The 18,132-nt window shown below is 33.8% G+C and overlaps 1 protein-coding gene across 1 annotated transcript in view; it reads right to left on the minus strand.

Annotated features, from left to right (window-relative positions):
* Positions 1–17,833, minus strand: part of LOC115451352 (alpha-mannosidase 2) — a 117,316-nt gene extending 99,483 nt beyond the window's left edge. The window contains exons 1-2 of the mRNA XM_037443766.1: positions 17,651–17,833; positions 16,547–16,678 (exon numbers count right to left, since the gene is read on the minus strand). Coding sequence (XP_037299663.1) covers positions 16,547–16,670 — 124 coding nt within the window. The 5' untranslated portion in view covers positions 16,671–16,678; positions 17,651–17,833. The remainder of the gene's footprint in view (positions 1–16,546; positions 16,679–17,650) is intronic.
* Positions 17,834–18,132: the final 299 nt, after the last annotated feature.

Genomic DNA, 18,132 nt, shown 5'->3' on the forward strand with positions numbered 1-18,132 from the left:
CGCATATAGTTATAGTATTTTTTTATTCAACATATTCTTTTAATTACTATGATAAACAACATCTAAATGAATTTAGTACTTTTAGAAATCTAAAAGACAAACAAGTTCGTTTTGGGTTAAACTTACTGTGTGATAAGTTATTGTAGGATATTCCAATATGCGGTGTACCATATACATTGTTATTCCGAACAAACTTTACGCTACCTTGGGCCCCATGCACACCAATTTACATACATATTGCTATTGTGATTACTTTAATGAAGTTTATTAAGAACCAGCTATTGAAGTTAATTTGGAGCTGAGTGACATCTAACGTATGCTCAAATGAGATAACTTAAACCGATTTCCAATAATTTATATATAATAAAATATGTATGTAGTTATTTATTAAAGCTTATAAAATATCGGAATAATACGATATTTGAATAAATTTATTGCGTATTATAAAACATAATAAGTCAGCAGAATTAAAATTAAGAAATCGATCTCAAAATAACAACGGAACATTGCTAGTCTCTTAAGACGTCTGCGTCGGAGGTAATTTAAGTTCCACCACCGTAATTACTTTTATATTTATTAACCTATCTACGCTTGATATATATAAGGTGGTCATTTACTCTGTTAAGGTTTATCATTTAATACTGTTAGAGCTCATGTTTCAATATATAAGTAATCATATTATACATATAAACTAAATTAACGAATGGACTACAAAATCAACAATGTAACATATATTATTTTAGTCTATGTTTGCCTGTCAATCTTTAAGTTTGCGAGTGACTGTGCATGGCGCACGCTAATTGGTAATGTAACACGTCGTGTCTGTCGTATTGTTACACGGTACTGTACAATTATCTGGTAAATTTTCTGAAATTCTAACGAATATATTTTTATACATCGTATTTACTTTTGAAATTATATGATTGTTAAAAAGATCTGTCCATTTTGCACTTAAAGCAAAAAGACCGTAAGTATAGATACAAATAACAAAATATAAAATAGGCGTCATGGATAAGCGAGCAGTTATTTTTTATATTTCTGAAATAAAGCTAAGAAATGTGTTCTCTCTCTAACTAATAAATTATATTTTACTGTTTTTGTAAAAAAGAGAATTGGTTTTCTATATAATATTAAATATTGGAATACACGCGCTTATTTCTTATTAAATGTGTATCAGTCACCATTGTTCAATATTTCACAACTTAAGTAAGCACCCGGCTTCTCCCTTTGCGCCAGTTGTAGATTAAACGGGTCTTTGATTAGTTTGAAAATAGAAACAACTAAGCACATATCCCGTTATTGGTTATATATGGCAAATGATTGTCGTATAATAAACACAATATTGCGAAGAAATGCAATAGCAAATGAATTTTAGTATACCAATAAAGTCATTCCCATAAATATCATGATGATTATAAATAGAATCGCTAATAGCCGAAACACGGCCAGTTATAATTTTCCCATGCAGGTTTGACAAGGAATTTTAGCTCAAACAGCCAGAAACTTAACACAAATTTAATTGGATTTTAACATTATTGAATGTTACAATTTGAACTAGATTCCACCTACCGCAAAAATAAATCATATTATGGGTTTTCTTATTCGCACATTTACAATTTAGTACACAACTTTTATAACATATAAGTTTTATCTAACTCCATCTACAAATAATACTAAAAGTAGTATATAAGTAGCTATGTTTATGTATTTAAGTAAACATGATTTTACGTAATCTTGGTTTGTAATACTAACAAATCCAAAGTAAAAGTAATGTACAATTCACTAAACTTAACAAAATATTAAGAAAGATTCTATTCTTTGTCGAGTTTTATTTTCCGTCACGAAGTAAATCGAAACCCATTGGCATGTAAAGCATCGTAGCCTCTAAGAGAGCTTCTTAAATATGTATGGAACGGGTAGCTTCCATTTTAAACAACGATTCTCTTCGGTTTCGTCCATTAGAATACACGACACATCTCTCCAACTTTGAATATTTATATTAATTTCAAATAATCAATTTAATTAAACATTCAGCAAACTTATAACAGCGTCGCCGTATCAGTGCATCTATTTTTGTTTTATTTAGGCGGAACGGGCGATCATTTTATAAGCGGGCAACCTTTGATTATTCACAGTACTTAGGCGTATTTTTCAAACGTGGCCATGCCTAGTTCTTTAATGATGTTCGTTAAATCTTTTTCAATTTTTCATGTCACATTACTGCTGCGAACATGACGTTAGGTCTTGATCATGGTGAGCAAATATTAAAGACGACCGCTGTTTTATTATACTTTTCATTTTTCACCCACCTGGGAAAGTACCACCGCAATGTCTATTTCTGCCGCCAAGTAGCAGTGTATAGTCAATGTTGTTCCGCTTTAAGGGACATTGTAGCCAGTGTAACTACTGGACATAATGGGACTTATGTCCCTTAATACTATGTAATTCAAGGTCTTCGATGTTGTTTCTATTGGTTTGCAACAGACAATTTATCTACCTCTTTTTAAAATAAAATCCATAAACCAGATTTATACTGTCAAATAACACAAGTGAGTGGCAATGCTTAAGGGCTTTACCTGCTTATTTGCTTATGACGTCACGAATATCAAGCATGTACTCTAGCAGCAGACTCGCCATTTGTTGAATATTAGTATTATGTATTTCTTATTATACGAAAACATTTGTTATTCATAACCCTGTTAGATATATTTTGACAAAACTGTAGTATTATTAGGGCGTAATAAAAAAAAAGCAAAAGTAGGTTACAAGGGGCGGGAGGGACTTCATTATCGAGGCTAGAGATTCACTGTCGAAGTTTTAGAGTGGAAAAACATGTTTGGCGCAGTGATTGCATCAATACTTGTCACTACTCAAGCGACGCTACGTAGGTGCTACTAGTAGGCATACTCTCTCGTGGTGCATCATGATGGACGTTCACGTCAGTAGTATCGTGTAACAAACATTCCACAAAAGTGGAGTTAGTTGTTTTAACCTTTTGGGAAAGGTGTACGGCGATTACTTTTTTTAAAAGGAATTGTTGCAGCGCTATTCCATCTAAAAAATATGAAATATTCACTATCTTTGTGAAAAACACTTAATCTTACTTTTCAGAAACATGTGAGAGAGACAATAAATGATGTTTTGAAACAATCTTTAGGGACCTAAAATCTTTCAGTTCTCTCACCAAGCTGCGTAATCTATATTGCGATCCATATGCGTTCAATATACTTTCAATATATTACTGCGGTTTTTAATCACGCCTGCCTGAACCAATACTGCGGAACAGATATTACGCGGTGCGGTATCTTGCATTTCATAGCTCTCGATCATAATGCAATATGTATAAGCCCACATAGTAATAAATAATATCTACTTGTAATAAAAACGACCACAACTTCTTTTTTTCTTTTGAATTATAGTCTCTCTCAAACGGCGTCATACTTTTAGCCTTCTTTAAGCTTTATTTCTTATCTACTATTAGCATTCCTTATCATTAAACTATGAATTTTGACAAACTAGCGGCCACGTCATACAAATATAAATCAAACTGCGTGTTGCGTTTCAAGCCGTCAGTATACCGGAAAGTCAAAAATAAACTACATACGTATTACACTTGTTCCTTTATTTAAAGTCGACAGCGCATAAAACATTCCTGCCAGTGTGGGAATAAATAGGAAGAAGGAAGGTATTTTTACACCACTAGTCAAATCCTTCAATTCCAAGATATAAGTGGTATAGGTTACAATTATAGAGCAATTATAACATTTACAATCAGGGGGAAATTCACGTCTCATTATACAATTGTTTAAATATTATTAAATGTGCGTAACAAAACAACTATAATATAGAAGCGAAAAGCAATTAATAACCTATCACTAAGAACACTTCAAAATCGCGATTATACTATACAGTATACACAATTAACACGGAATTGTAATATTAGTTACCCATGAGTGGCCCTGTCAGTTGCCATGCCTTTTTTTTTTTTTTTTTTTGCTTTCGCGGAGTAAGTACCTTATTACTACCGCCCAGCCTTCGTGGGGGGCGACTGAGCGGTTATGCTGGGGTAACCGTGCCTTACGGCCCGACGTTGAGCCGCCCGGATTTGATGGTGACCTTCGAGCGACCGCCGGGCCGAGTCCCTAACCATATGTACAACTTAACCTACGCACGGCCTACCAGCTAAAACTCCGCGGTGGCCCTCTTCGGCGCATTTGGGACGGCTGCGGGCTTCCTCTGACGTTGTAGTGTCTAAGTCTACGACCGCAGCCGTCCCTGCGCGGTGCCGCCTTGCGGCCCGTCTCCTATGGGGGAGGGGGCTCAGAAGCCCCGCGCACCAAAGGACGCCCTCGGCGTCTACGGCAGTATGAGGCCAACAACACACTGCCGTCCATCCCGGGGTCAACCGAAAAATGTGCAAAATGCACAAAAATGTACTAGGGCGGACAGCCCCCTGCTGCCCGCCGACGACCCCCTTCGTGGCCCCTATTAGTCGCCTCTTACGACAGGCAGGGGATACCGTGGTGGAATTCTCCAAATGCCCCCATTCCACAGGGCGGGTCAGTTGCCAGGCCTAGGGTTCAAATTTATGGGGCGAAGTGTGTAAACTGCAGCGAGGTCGCCACCTTTATTTGTCCACTTGCATATTGATGGACGTGTGACGTACGCCTTCGTGATTTATAGTCGACTATTAAGAGTCATGACCCTGGGTGTGCTTGCGGCACAACCGGGATAAATGTCACACTCATATAACATGTCTGTGTTAATTCTAAGATGTCGTATAAACATCTACATATGTATTACAGAATTCAAGTTTATTTGGAAGGAGAACTTTTTATGCAATAAATGAATGTAGTGCAGATGTACACTACCGTTCGCTAATATGCATCCAGCTATATGGTATTCAGCTACGAGAAACATTTTACGAAAATGAGTATTGAGTTTGAACAAAATGCAACCAAGTTCCTGTCCTAAGCAGTGATATGGATTTTTGTAGTATTATATCATACACTCCAGTATCACATTATTTTATTAGATCAAATTTAAGATAAATTATTTTGTTATCAAAATTATCATTGCAACCATCACATTCCACATTCATATTTTTTATTAAGCAGACAAATAAATGGAATCCGAATAATGGGTAGTTAATAGTAGTTAATAAAAATGGTTCGATACCTAAATGAAATTGCCAAATAAAATGAAACATTTTTTAACAAATTTATATACGGGTGCACGAATTTATTTAAACGCAAACCAAATCATCCTCCGCAAAGATGATTGCACAGTTCACTTCTTTGTGCAAAAAGATGTTGTCATGAGCTTATCTATTCATATAGCAGAAAGAAATCATTTTTCCAGCACTATTTTTTACGTACAATCATCCCAGTACGATACAGATACATGTATGCTGCGTTACATGTATGCTGTATTTGCAAGTCCAAACTTTAAACCAATTGCCGTTAAACCTGGCGTCACCTACAACGAAATAAGCCACTTCAGTATAACAATAAACCCCGACAATAAAAGGTTAGCAGCACGTTCTTATCGTGTAAACTTCAATAGAATAAGTCAACCGCGTGAAATATTTTCAATGAAAAATGCATCCATGTTGCGCCAGAACTTTTCCACTTTAGCCTTTATTATTACACACTAGTATATTTAAACGACTCTGTCATTACGGCAACATATTATATTCAATGTCGTATGTATTTATTTCTTTATCTTCTTAATAACATTTTTCTAGCACCAAAATATTTTCGTATACTAGCAGACATACCTTTATAGTGATCCTAAATGTAAACTCTGTTATATTGCAAAATTAATTATGGTTCGGTTTAAATACCAGAGTACGATACATTGGACTCTACGGCCTGCTGGCAAATAACACACGCATTCAATAACAACTGGTAGGCTAACTAAATCCTTTTAACGGCAAACAGAGAATATTGAGGCGGAATACTCGAAAAGCATCTGAACACAAAGTGGTATTATTCTGAGTGTACATCAACTGGAATGCTCGTTCCAGAGTAGGCCACATGGGCGTGGTGCGGCTACGTCAGCGGCGATGCGGTGCCGCAGCGGCTTACTGCATGCATATAATTACGAATCCGAAACTGAATCTGTCTCTTTTTTCACAGTTAACAACTAAACCGACTTGAATATTTATTAAACTAATTCAGCTAACCCTTCCTTTTTTTCGGTAAATATAGATTTTCCGTGCAACTCATATTTGAACGCGAGTGGGGCAATGCTAATAATATAAATCTGCGAGATGACGCAGTACAGTGCGAGCTTTGCTGCAACGCACTTCTTGCCACCCTGGGTATACATATGACACCTAAAATGGATGGAGGAGTAACGATTAGTGACGCGTTTTTAAAGCTGCATATATGCGTTTCCGGAATGAACATTACAATTCACAATCCTGCGTGTAATCTATATGTGTAAGAATGAATCTTTGTTTCCCTTGGTCACCGCATGATACATTAACGGATGGAATAATTTCGTTATTTTTTTATTGCTTTTATAATTGTCAGGAGAAGGTGTAATAAAAGAAAAATATTAAGGGAGTTGAGCAGCACATTAGAAGATTTAAGAAACCGACAATATTAATTTTACATAACTTTTAATTGTTTGAAATAACTGTCAGCAATTGATAGAATGCGTGTATCATAAAGCATTACAATAAAAAAAACATCATGTTTTTGAATAATACTTTATTTTTTACTAATTATGCCAATTAGAATTCAATATTGATAGTTAAGACAGGACAACGTCTGTCGGGTGAGCTAGAAGTTTATAATTTTTTCGCATATCGGCTAAATCTAAAGAAACTGCTACGATTTTACTCAGAGGATATAAGGTTACTCTTAAACTGGACTGGAATAAACTTCACTTTCGATATTCTATTTTATACCTATTGGGTGCTGATGTACAAAAATATCTTTTATATTTCAGCGCAGTGTTCTAACGCTTGCTAAATAATTGGGTTACTGCCTTCGTGATTGGATTAAATGTCAAATAAATGTATAGATACAAACAAAAATTTGACGTTAGAATATTTAGTACGATTATTCATCCAAACACATCATAATAAAGATAATGCAAAAACCTACTACCTCAATCAGATTAAATGCAGCATAAAATTGTATATTATATGCCGTAAATGTGGAAAATACAAAATAAACAATATGCACTTAAGTGTTGCCTTCTATTTCGTTATAGTCTTAAATATTCAATCAAATTTCTACATGCAATGAACCCATGATTGAAGTTATCAAAGTGGTTTATATTGCATATCCAAAGAAAATCGAGATTCACATTATAAATTAAACAAAGTAATCAAAGTCGAATAGTTACTTAAGCATTTTGTACAGATTTCCATCTTTAATTATAATGTCCTTTAGTAAAAAGGTTGGCTTATTAAATTAGTCGTCAAGGAAAATCTTTTCAAAATCTTTAACGGTGCTGTTTTAACTTTTGTGCATAGATTTCATTCTATTTTTAATACGTAAGACAAAAAAGTAAAATCCGGGAATACCAATATAAATATTGATATCGTTATTCTCAAAACTTCCACTGTAAGTAAACAATTGCATCATTAACCGACGTGATTTATTATAATTATAGCATAAATCAGACTCACCGGGAAAACCAAGTTTGGCGACTAACATATATAATGGTGATAATATAATATTAACCAAAATTAAAAGACCGACAAAATTAAAGACAAAATTAATTATCCTTCATTCTACGTCAATGCGATTACTGCAAGCCTAATAAACAAAAAATTTTCATAGACCTCTGCCTCTGAAAAATGATACCTAATGGTATTTTTATCATTTATGCCCGTGAGTACAACTATAAGGAAAATATTTTATGATATCTGGACCCCGTCAGATAAATTAAAATGCGGTATTGAACACAAAAAGAATTAGACTAAACAATATATTAAAACAATAAAATATGATTAGCAAGATAGTTAAAAAGAGCGCGTTCCTGTAATTCCGTGCTCACAGTATCGTCAATACCTACGCTAGATATTAAACACGAATACGAGTTTTCACAATAAATGAACATCATCCGCTCTGCGAAATGTGTAGTGGAGGGAACTGGTCCAATAGAATGACGTCGCGGCTATGCTGCAATTCATTGCCAAGGTGATATTACTAGACTACTGCGGATCAACACACTAGACGCACGCTCAGCTCTGTATTATAACGTCATCCTCAATTAATATTGAATAATACACGTTTATAATTTCGGAAACTTGTGTGTTATTCAAACACGTGCATCACACTGTATTCTCATTGGAAATGCAGTATTTAGTTCTACCATACCTACTAGAAATATAAGTAAGAGCTACAATAATTAATACGGAAATTACATTTAAAAATACTTTATCTTCGCCTAAATTTCGTTACATTGTTTTTTACGACCTACGCGTTCGCTTCTTATAAAATGTTTTATCTTCAAAATATATATAACTGAAACTCTACCACATAATACAATAATTACACCCAACACCAAATATTTCTGAAACTACACTAAGAATAATTCTACAATTGCAAGTATCAGAAACTACAAGTGAAACTACCCCACATATTTTCCCTACGACGGATTATCAATCTCCTCAACGATACTCAAATATACAAGTAGTTACCAAATATGCTTTGTACTTTATAAAATTCATGTGCCACGCCACTAAATGTAAGCGTCGAATAATTCCCTGTAACCGATAAAGCTGTACGGTATGGTCATACCGTGCATATAACATCTGATATCTGAACACAGAATTGGCTGCGTGTGGAATTATGGTCAATAATAGAGAAAATAGAACGGAAGCCAGCTTGTTCTACAGGTTGCGCTGAGTCGTTGCGATAAATGAACTAAGTTGTGATTAACCTATTTCACATTAAACGTGGTATAAATGAAAGATAGCACAATTGTAATACAATGTTTTTTATATGCAAAAATAAAATTTAAATAAAATAATGAAACTTATGAACCACCGGCCGTCTTGTCACATAAAGTCACACTTCGTTGAATCCCTCCCTCCTCTGAAAGTGTCATATAATTTTTGGATGGCCCCATTTTGTATAAAAATCGCCACTTTTATTAGTTTTTAAACAACTTTAGCACAGTGAATTGATTCTTTGTTTTTGCTTTAGATTTCATGAAATTTGGAATGGTTGTATTTTAATTTGATTGGTATAGGACCTTGAAGTTTCAAGATGCAGAGTGGAACTCTTCTATACGATTTGGGAGTCGAAGCCTAGTTAAAACGTGCTATAAAAAGACGTTGCGGACTGTAAGATAAGATGGTTAACAAACTAGCGAACTTACGTCACTTTGCTATTATTTACAAGCAAGTTCCATTTAATCATAATCATCATCACCGGCCACATGACGTCCACTGCTAAATATAGGTTTACCTAATCAATATCATAATAACCATTTAAAATCTTACAAAATTCAAATCTTACAGGATGCAGCCAGCGTAGTGGAAGTTGAAATGTTGATTAGGATAGGTTATCGCAAATCAAAAGTTGTAATGATATAAATTGTAGGTAATACGAATTTCTCCGGACCATCTAGAAATATGGGTTTAGACGACGAACCCCGAGAGATCTAATGGCGCAATACGCAATACTTTTCGCTTACACTACGAGTACTTTATCCAAGATTAATGCACAAACTCGGGCAATGCAAAATGGCTTATATAACATTAAATGTTTTTACTAAACAATTCCACTCGTCTCTATCTCACTGATAAACGCGGGTATCTACTACAGAGAGATTGAACCTTTCGTCCACCAGTGCACCCCAAAACGAGTTTGTAGACCTAAATTTATGAACTTAATTAATTTATTTTCGCAAAGTACCCTGAGCAAAGCACTTTTGTTTAGCTGAAAAAACTTATCGCAAGTAAATTTATTTAAGACACGTCACCGGACTACAACGTATTTTTAAGCGACAAATGAGGTACCGTATTCGATCCATATGTATGTATGTTTGTATGTTCGCGATTTTCTGAAAATCTACTGATTTGTATAGGGTACATGCGTTATTTAAATATATATTTCAGGAAAGGTTTAAGGATATATGTGTGTAGACTACAAAAAATAAAACTGTTTTCAAAAACCAAATAAAATTGGTTTTTGAATAAGATCTTCGAAATCTTTTTGAACCGGTTCTGAATCTATTCATATACGGTTCTGAATCTATATATATATATATATATATATATATATATATACACAAATGAATCCCTATTTCCCTTGGTCTCGCCATCACGCGCGAACTGCTGTACCGATTTCACTATTTTCTTTTTGTTGTGTTTGTTATTACCAGGAGAAGGTTCTTATGAAAGAAAAAATTCAAAAAATTGCGCGGAAAATTAGAATATTTAAGAAAACTTAACGAAAATATAAATTTTATATAACTGTCAATTATTTGAAATAACTGTCAGCGATTGACAGAATACGCGCTGCAAATTCATAGTTAAGACGGGACAACATCTGTCGGGGCAACTAGTAAATTAATAATAACATACATCGAGACAGATAATATTAACATCTATAACCTACTGAACTTTTTCCATCACGAGTTTCTTCATTAATTTCATCTGCCACTGGCTCAAACCGTTATGAGTTCTCCGAAACTAGAGGATATTGAGATTTGAGGCATTTCGCGTAGAGGCCGGGCCTGGTCCGAAAATAGAACACACGTGCACATCATATCATAACATTAAACACTCAGATAAACTCTGAATCTCGAATAAAAAACGTAATTTACAGCGACGAACTCGAAAACTACTGGATAGTTCTAAGCCTTGGGAAAAAAATATATAGCGGGACTTTTATCCCTTAATACTATAGCACGCGAGCGAACCCGCGAGCAATGTTTAATAAATGTACTGTTACGTATTAGATGCTATAGTATTTTTTTTTCTCCCGCTTTAAAAATCCATGGTATGGATGCCATTATTGAACCTGGGGAGTGAAATAATGGTTATGTAGGATTTACTGGCCTTCCCAATTATACCGTCATATCGACTAAAACTTGCGGTGGCTTGCTTGTGCGCACGTGAAACGGTTCCAGAGGGTCGAAACTGCTTCCGAACTCGCCGGAACCGTCTCTGCATAATGCCGCTACGCGAGTCATCTCTTTTGGGACTCAGAAGTCCCCTTCTTTCGGCACCATTTGTCGAAATGAAGCCGCGTATACCCCGCTACGCGGCCACGACTCCCGATAGCCCCTTTTTATTTACCTCTTACGACAGACAGGAGATACTATGGCGGAATATGTTATAGTATAACCTGCCCCTCTGTTGCAAGGTTTTCATTTTATAACTAATATCAGCAATGTAAAATATCTAATAAATGGGCACTTCTCTAATAAAGTTGATTTTAGGCCTTAAGCCCACCACGCCCAATGCAGGTTAGCAGACTTCATACCTGCGAAATTCTTATGGAGAGCCATCTTTCTTAAGAAAGATTTCCTCGAGATATTTTCCTGTATCGTTAAATCAAGCCATAATATACACGTAAGTTTCTTGAAAACTCAGAGGTGCATGCTACTCGGTTTCGAATCTGCGCACCTCCGTCTCAGCAGATCGTTTCGCTTCGAACTAGGCTATCGCCGCTTTTATTTTATAAGACAAAGTAAAAAATGAGTAGAATTGCAGGTAATAATATTAAATTTAAAAGCATTTCAAGTTACTTTTGCTCAACATATGAGTATTTCTGCCTGGATAATATTTCGGGTCTCAGACATAATTCGTAGATAGTACACGGCTGACCTCCAAAGGAGACGCTCAAGTGCAGTGAGTATTGAGCCGAACATTTCAGTCATATTCAACAAGTGACGATCCTTTGCCACCTGTATGTAAGTATTATATTACAATTCCGCGTCCACTTTGACTGGATGATAAGACTCGTTCCATCGTACTGACCAATAATATTTGTAACTTATTTCATATTACGCTTATGAAAATAACTTATTCCTCTAAAGGTACGCACTAAATTACATGTGTATAACACAAAAGTCGAATCGAACTTAAATTCAATTGATCACGTTAAAATAAAATACTAGTATACGCTAAAATCGAAACACGATACTTTATCAAATAAAATGTAAGCTTCTTGATCACCAATACAAGATCATAGTCGGCATCTTACGCTACGGTCATTATGTATGGTTAATTATAATAAAATTCTTGATTTCTTCACAAAATACGTTAAATAGACAGTCCAGTTTTTCATTTATTGAGGTTATTTGTGATTTTTATCTATTAGGACTTTACATGAACATTTACGAAACAATTATCACAAGTTCTTTAATTGCTACCACTCTAAGGCCAATTATTCTACCCACAAAACCTTCATCACACTCATCGGACTGAGTCCTATGGATTCTACAAAATTAATGCAGTCTACATAACTAGTTTAACTCCCTCAACTTTTAAGTCAACGTAACTTCTATCTCGAAGCCTGAAGAACACTAAACAAAAGTCCTATCTTATTCAGCTACTCAACTTATTTAATAGTAAAAAATGAATCAGGAAATATAAAAGATTGTTCTAACCGAATATTGCTTGCAATCAATGCGAGAATCGGAATAGTGGTAATATCAAAGTAGCTTCTGGGATTCGTCAACCACCGTACACCGTGATAGGCAATCCCGGTTGATTCTCGGTAAAGTTGATGCGCTTATAATCGCTTGACCGATGCAAGATTGTTGAATAATGTAAATAGGAAGCGAATATCACGAAATTCGCGAATCTTCTTCCTTATTGTCGACTTCTCGCAAGATACTCCCTGCCTGTTTAAATGAAGTTTAATTTAATTTCGATTTATCTCGTAAAACGTGAGTTTCTGAGAAACTATAAGCACATTAAAACTATGTTGAGGGGCTCCTTTTTTCGCACTTAGCCCGTAATAGGGCGGGCCGTGGTGCGTCGTTACGTTAAAACTAGTGTTACGTAAAATTTATACATAATTTTTTCTAAAGAATGAAGATAATCTTAAGAATTCAATAAAAAAAATGGTTAAGATATTTCGTAATAATATCTTAACCATTTTTTATTAAATTCTTTCGTTTTAAATCATTTCGTAATAAAACTTGCCCGTCTCTAAGCACAAAATTCTTAAACCAAAAGAAAAGTTTCTTGGTTTGATAGTCTTCATAATATTCAAAATTCGGAATATTGCACTATTTATACATAAGAAATTATAGCCGTGAGATTACCAACATACTGAAACAAGCGTTCTTCCGTCGCGACGCGTTATGCTGATCATATGATTTCGAACTACATTCTGTTTACGCTACAATGAAAATCTTTGTAAAAATATACTTTTGTTGGTATAGGTTCCTTCTTAGACACGAGGATTCTAAAGTAGAAATTCATATAATATAAGATTTATCTCCAATTCCAATCTTACAGCACCAAACGCGTTAATTAGTTACACAATATTAAAATTTAAGTAGCACCATGACAAAACTCAGGTAATATTTTAGCATAATATGTTCAACCTTTTGTATGGATTAAAAAGATCTTATAACTGTTACACGTAAAACATGTTAAAGCGATGTATTATATTGCTCTAATGCCAAAATAAGGGCATTTTCTTAATTTCTGATTTTATTGTTTTTCTGTTATTTCAGCTAATTACTAAAACAATTTAATAATTCAGGCTACTTCTCATTCCAAAATGGGACAGGTTAAAGAAGCATAACTTTGGGGGTTAGAAAAATCTTTATACTAATAGTACGAAATAATAACATGAGTATTTTTTATTTCGAAAATATACATGGGTCTCTTTGGGGCTTACGTTACGAGAGAAGTTTCGTTAAGGGACACACGAGCGAATCTGCGTGTGTTACGTAATAAATACAAATCAGTTTATCATTTATAAATTATTTATATATGTGCTATAAATTTCAATCGACACAGTACAAAGTGTAGTGCTATACAGAAACAAAAATTAGACGCTTATCTACGGCCAAGCCATTTGATTCGGTTCAAATTAATCCCAAATCAAAATGAGTCTCGCGTCGCATTTATCATTGCATACTCCGTTAAATCCATGTGAACACAGACGACCATGTAACTGACGCACAAATGGACAGCTTATGGATTCCTGTCAAAGGGTATTAATTGGCAATTGCGTTCGTTTTAACTATTTGAAGCTCATACTTGTGGCCGCTGCAAATGTGGCTAACAACCAACGCCATTGATTAATTTTCTGTTTATACTAATTCGTCATGTGGTATGTTCGCATTTACAAGACCTTAGGGGATGTTTGTCAGATTAATCATTTGTACAAGCTCTATACGACAGTATATTAAACGTTAGCACTTTAAATATAATATTATAAGCGTTTACATTGTACCGCTTATTGCTGAAAGATGGTGTAAATATCTCCACACAAGGACGACGACTTGGCGCTTATGGTTTTTTTTTACAAATTAGGAATTGGCTTATTCCGCAATTAGCTGTTAGTTTATTTTTACCTCGTGTAGTGTATTTTACTTTAAGGTTGTTTCATTACACGATCAATTTCATTACGGCATCAACTTTTAGGATCACGTAAACGATTTGTGTTCGACTGAATTACCAAAAGCTCTTAAAATGGTGGTAGTTTACTTATTGTTGAAAGAAACAGTATAGAAATATTTTATGAATAAATAATTATTTCTACAGATAAGATTAATAAACAATTAATACGTAATACCAAGTAAAAATTACCGACGTAGATTATATTTTAATCAAAAAAGAATCTGATACTTGTGACGTTCTACGAATTAAAATATGTAGATTATATATTTATTATACGAACACTTTTTTAAATATGTACATATTATTAAACAAACATATTATTAAAACCCTTTTCTGTCTGTCTGTATGTTATCAACTTTCTTAAAATCTACTGAACGGATTTTTATAAAATTAGGTACGGAGATAGTTTTAAGAACCTGAGAAGGTTTTAGGCTACTTTCTATTCTGGGAGAATATATAGCACGGTTTTTATCACGGAAAACTTCCCACAGGCGAAGCCGCGAACAAAAGCTATTAATTATTACAAAATTACATTATTATAACATAGGTAGATCAATAAAAAAATCGAATAATACTAAGATTATACAAATATTATACAGGTCTTGTCGTTTTTATCGTAAAGAAGAACAAATTTCGAAGGAAGAGAATATTATGCGCTACACTTTCATAATAATATACCTTACTTGAACCGAGTAAGTAGACAATTATTGTACCTACCTCAATAACCCTCTCGTTAAATATGTAAGAAACTAACGACTGCAATCGAAGTCTAACCTATTGTAATAGTAATAAGAAATGCCGGTGTGTAAGGGCATTTAATGAGTTTGAAAGAATTCATTTTTCTTAATAGATAAATATGTTACGAAAATACACATGTACAACCTGTGCTTAGATTAAGGATCATCGATTTACTACTAAGAAATATTTCATATGCCGCCAATAAGAGACGAGAATAGTTTTCATCATCAAAAAGGACTATAATAAGTCTTTGGTAATTACCGATTTATGGCACTATTCGTATTTTAAAATGGCGAGTTTTAGATTTGCTTCTCAATTAACTTATAAACTAATGTACTATAATACCTAAGTATCAAATTCCATTAGATTCACAGTTTGTGAAGGTCTTATTAGTATTAGCTATTGAAATAAAAGTTGCAATATTATTCATACGTGATTTTTATTGCTGTAATGTTTGGAGTTTGTTACCAATATACTACTTTAAAAAATGTGGTACCAAAAACGGCATGTTTTAGACAATATTGACGATTAGACATTATTTAAATATCCCGTGATGTTAAGTAATCACGTAGTATGTGATATAAATGAATAAATTTATTTATTGGCGGCAGATTTATACACCAATGCAATTTCTATTACGATTTATATGAATGCAGTAAATTTGCCGGTTTTTCTATAGGAATCGACAGACGTTATCACTAAGATACAAGAAGCAAAAACTAAAGTAATTTATCTGTTCTCAGAAAATATTTTATGACTGTAATTAAAAACAATAAATCCAATATATTTTGCCCAAAACATATTTTGTATTCAATGTAAACAAAACATATTATTATTCTTTAAATAATTCGCAATTTGTTAACTGTAATTTCGCTAAAGCTTGATTCCTACATGTCTGAGCTTAAAATTAAGGAACAGTAAAATATTTGGGTTTCTAAGAGATGTCGAAAAACCATTATGTAAAATAAGTAAACATTAATAAATGATGATTTCAGTAACTATTGTAGTTGAATAGCTAAATTAAAATGTATTTAGGTTTGGAGTTGTTATGCATCAAACTAAATTGTGAGCCGACTTGTGGCGCGAAAGCTTTCGTGTATCGAAACTTTGGCGTCTGTAAATTATAAGTTTGGAAACTGGAACCCATTGCAAGTGCTCCTAGCAGTTTCACTATACACTTACTTCAAAAACCTGATGAGTTACTATCCTACAACTTTCATTACCCTGTAATTGTGCACTTACCTGGTTTGGGGTACTGTGGAGAACTGGTATAGTAATAGCAGTAGGCACCAAAACCCACCACAAACAGCAGAAGGACAAGGATACGGGTAGAGAGCGGCCTACAGCGAAGAAGTCTGCTTCTCATTGTGATCTCTACAAAAAAAAAATCGACATTACTTTACAGCACTAAGGGGTACCCAGATATAAGGTTTTTAAAAATAAAAGTGGTATTATTAGTTCTATAGTATTACTGTGTGGTGTATTGCATGGTAATTGATATGAAACATCCTTTCAATATATTAAGAACTTTAAGTTTTCCCAACTCTAAATAACTACCTAAATATACATCAGTGACTGGTAAAGAAAATTTAAAATTGGATAATATCACTGTTATGAATAATTACCCGATCAAAAATATTTGCATTAAGTTATTTTTGTTTTTAGTACCTGTGATAAAAATCAATTCATTTTTTCTTTTAAAAACCCATATATTGCTGCAACTGCAACTGTTACATTAATGTGAAAAATCCTCCTATTACACCAAGAAATTTAATTCATACATGTAGGTAGGTATTTAAGTTAACTAACTAAATTTCATTAGATTGTGCAAACACTAATGGGGCCAGAATTAAAACCAAGGATCAATAGAAACTGGTTTTCGACGAATCTTAGGATGTGGCGAAAAGGACATCCATGTTGGAAGAATTAAACAATACATTTCCCAATTTTTTTTAAAACTTAAAGTTTGATCGACGTCCATGAAAATTTTGCTCACACTCTATATTTACATGTCATATTTTTAGCGCATAAAATGCTAAGAAAAGTGCTAGCATAATATCATAAAACTTTTTTAATATATACTTATTTGAAATAATTTTAACTAATATATTTTTTTTAAATAAAGTTTGTTAATGTGAAATGTTAAGTACATTTCCCATTAAATAATCCTAAAACTGACTAAAAGTGTAAGTTCTAATAGTTCTGTAGCAAGAATAAAGTTTTTATAAAACTTTTGACAACTCTTGCACAGATCTTAAAAAATATAACATCTTCAAACAACTTTGCGTAAACAAGTAGTAAACACGCATGATTGATGGTTCATGAACTTTAAAAGCATTACCTCACCTTTTAAACGATGTACCGTATCAAAAACCAAGTTCTCATTTTATGTGATACGTGACAGACGCTATAAAAATTCTTTTTCGATTTATTTATTTTTGTCCCTATGCACATACATCCGATCGCCACGATCTTTCCCGAGACTGACTGAACCAAAGACAAGATTAATAGTCGCACATGTAGCTACGATCCGTAGACTACTGCAAGCTAAACTGTATTGCATCAATCATTGTGACTAAAGCGAATACCATCCTATGAAGTCTTTGGTTTTTGGTTTTACTTTTATAGGAAACTCATGAACATTTTATAAAACATAAAACGAAAACTTGATTATGTTCAGATAATTTAAATATTCTATTATCAGGAAATTGCATAGAGAGTCCAATTACTTTTAGTCGGGCTGAAAAAAATATTTATCATAAAAAAATAGGCATATAACTTTCAAATATAGTATTTGGCTATGTATAGATTATACTTGAACGCCCTTT

This window comes from Manduca sexta, chromosome 27, assembly GCF_014839805.1.
Source record: "Manduca sexta isolate Smith_Timp_Sample1 chromosome 27, JHU_Msex_v1.0, whole genome shotgun sequence".
NCBI lineage: Eukaryota > Metazoa > Arthropoda > Insecta > Lepidoptera > Sphingidae > Manduca > Manduca sexta.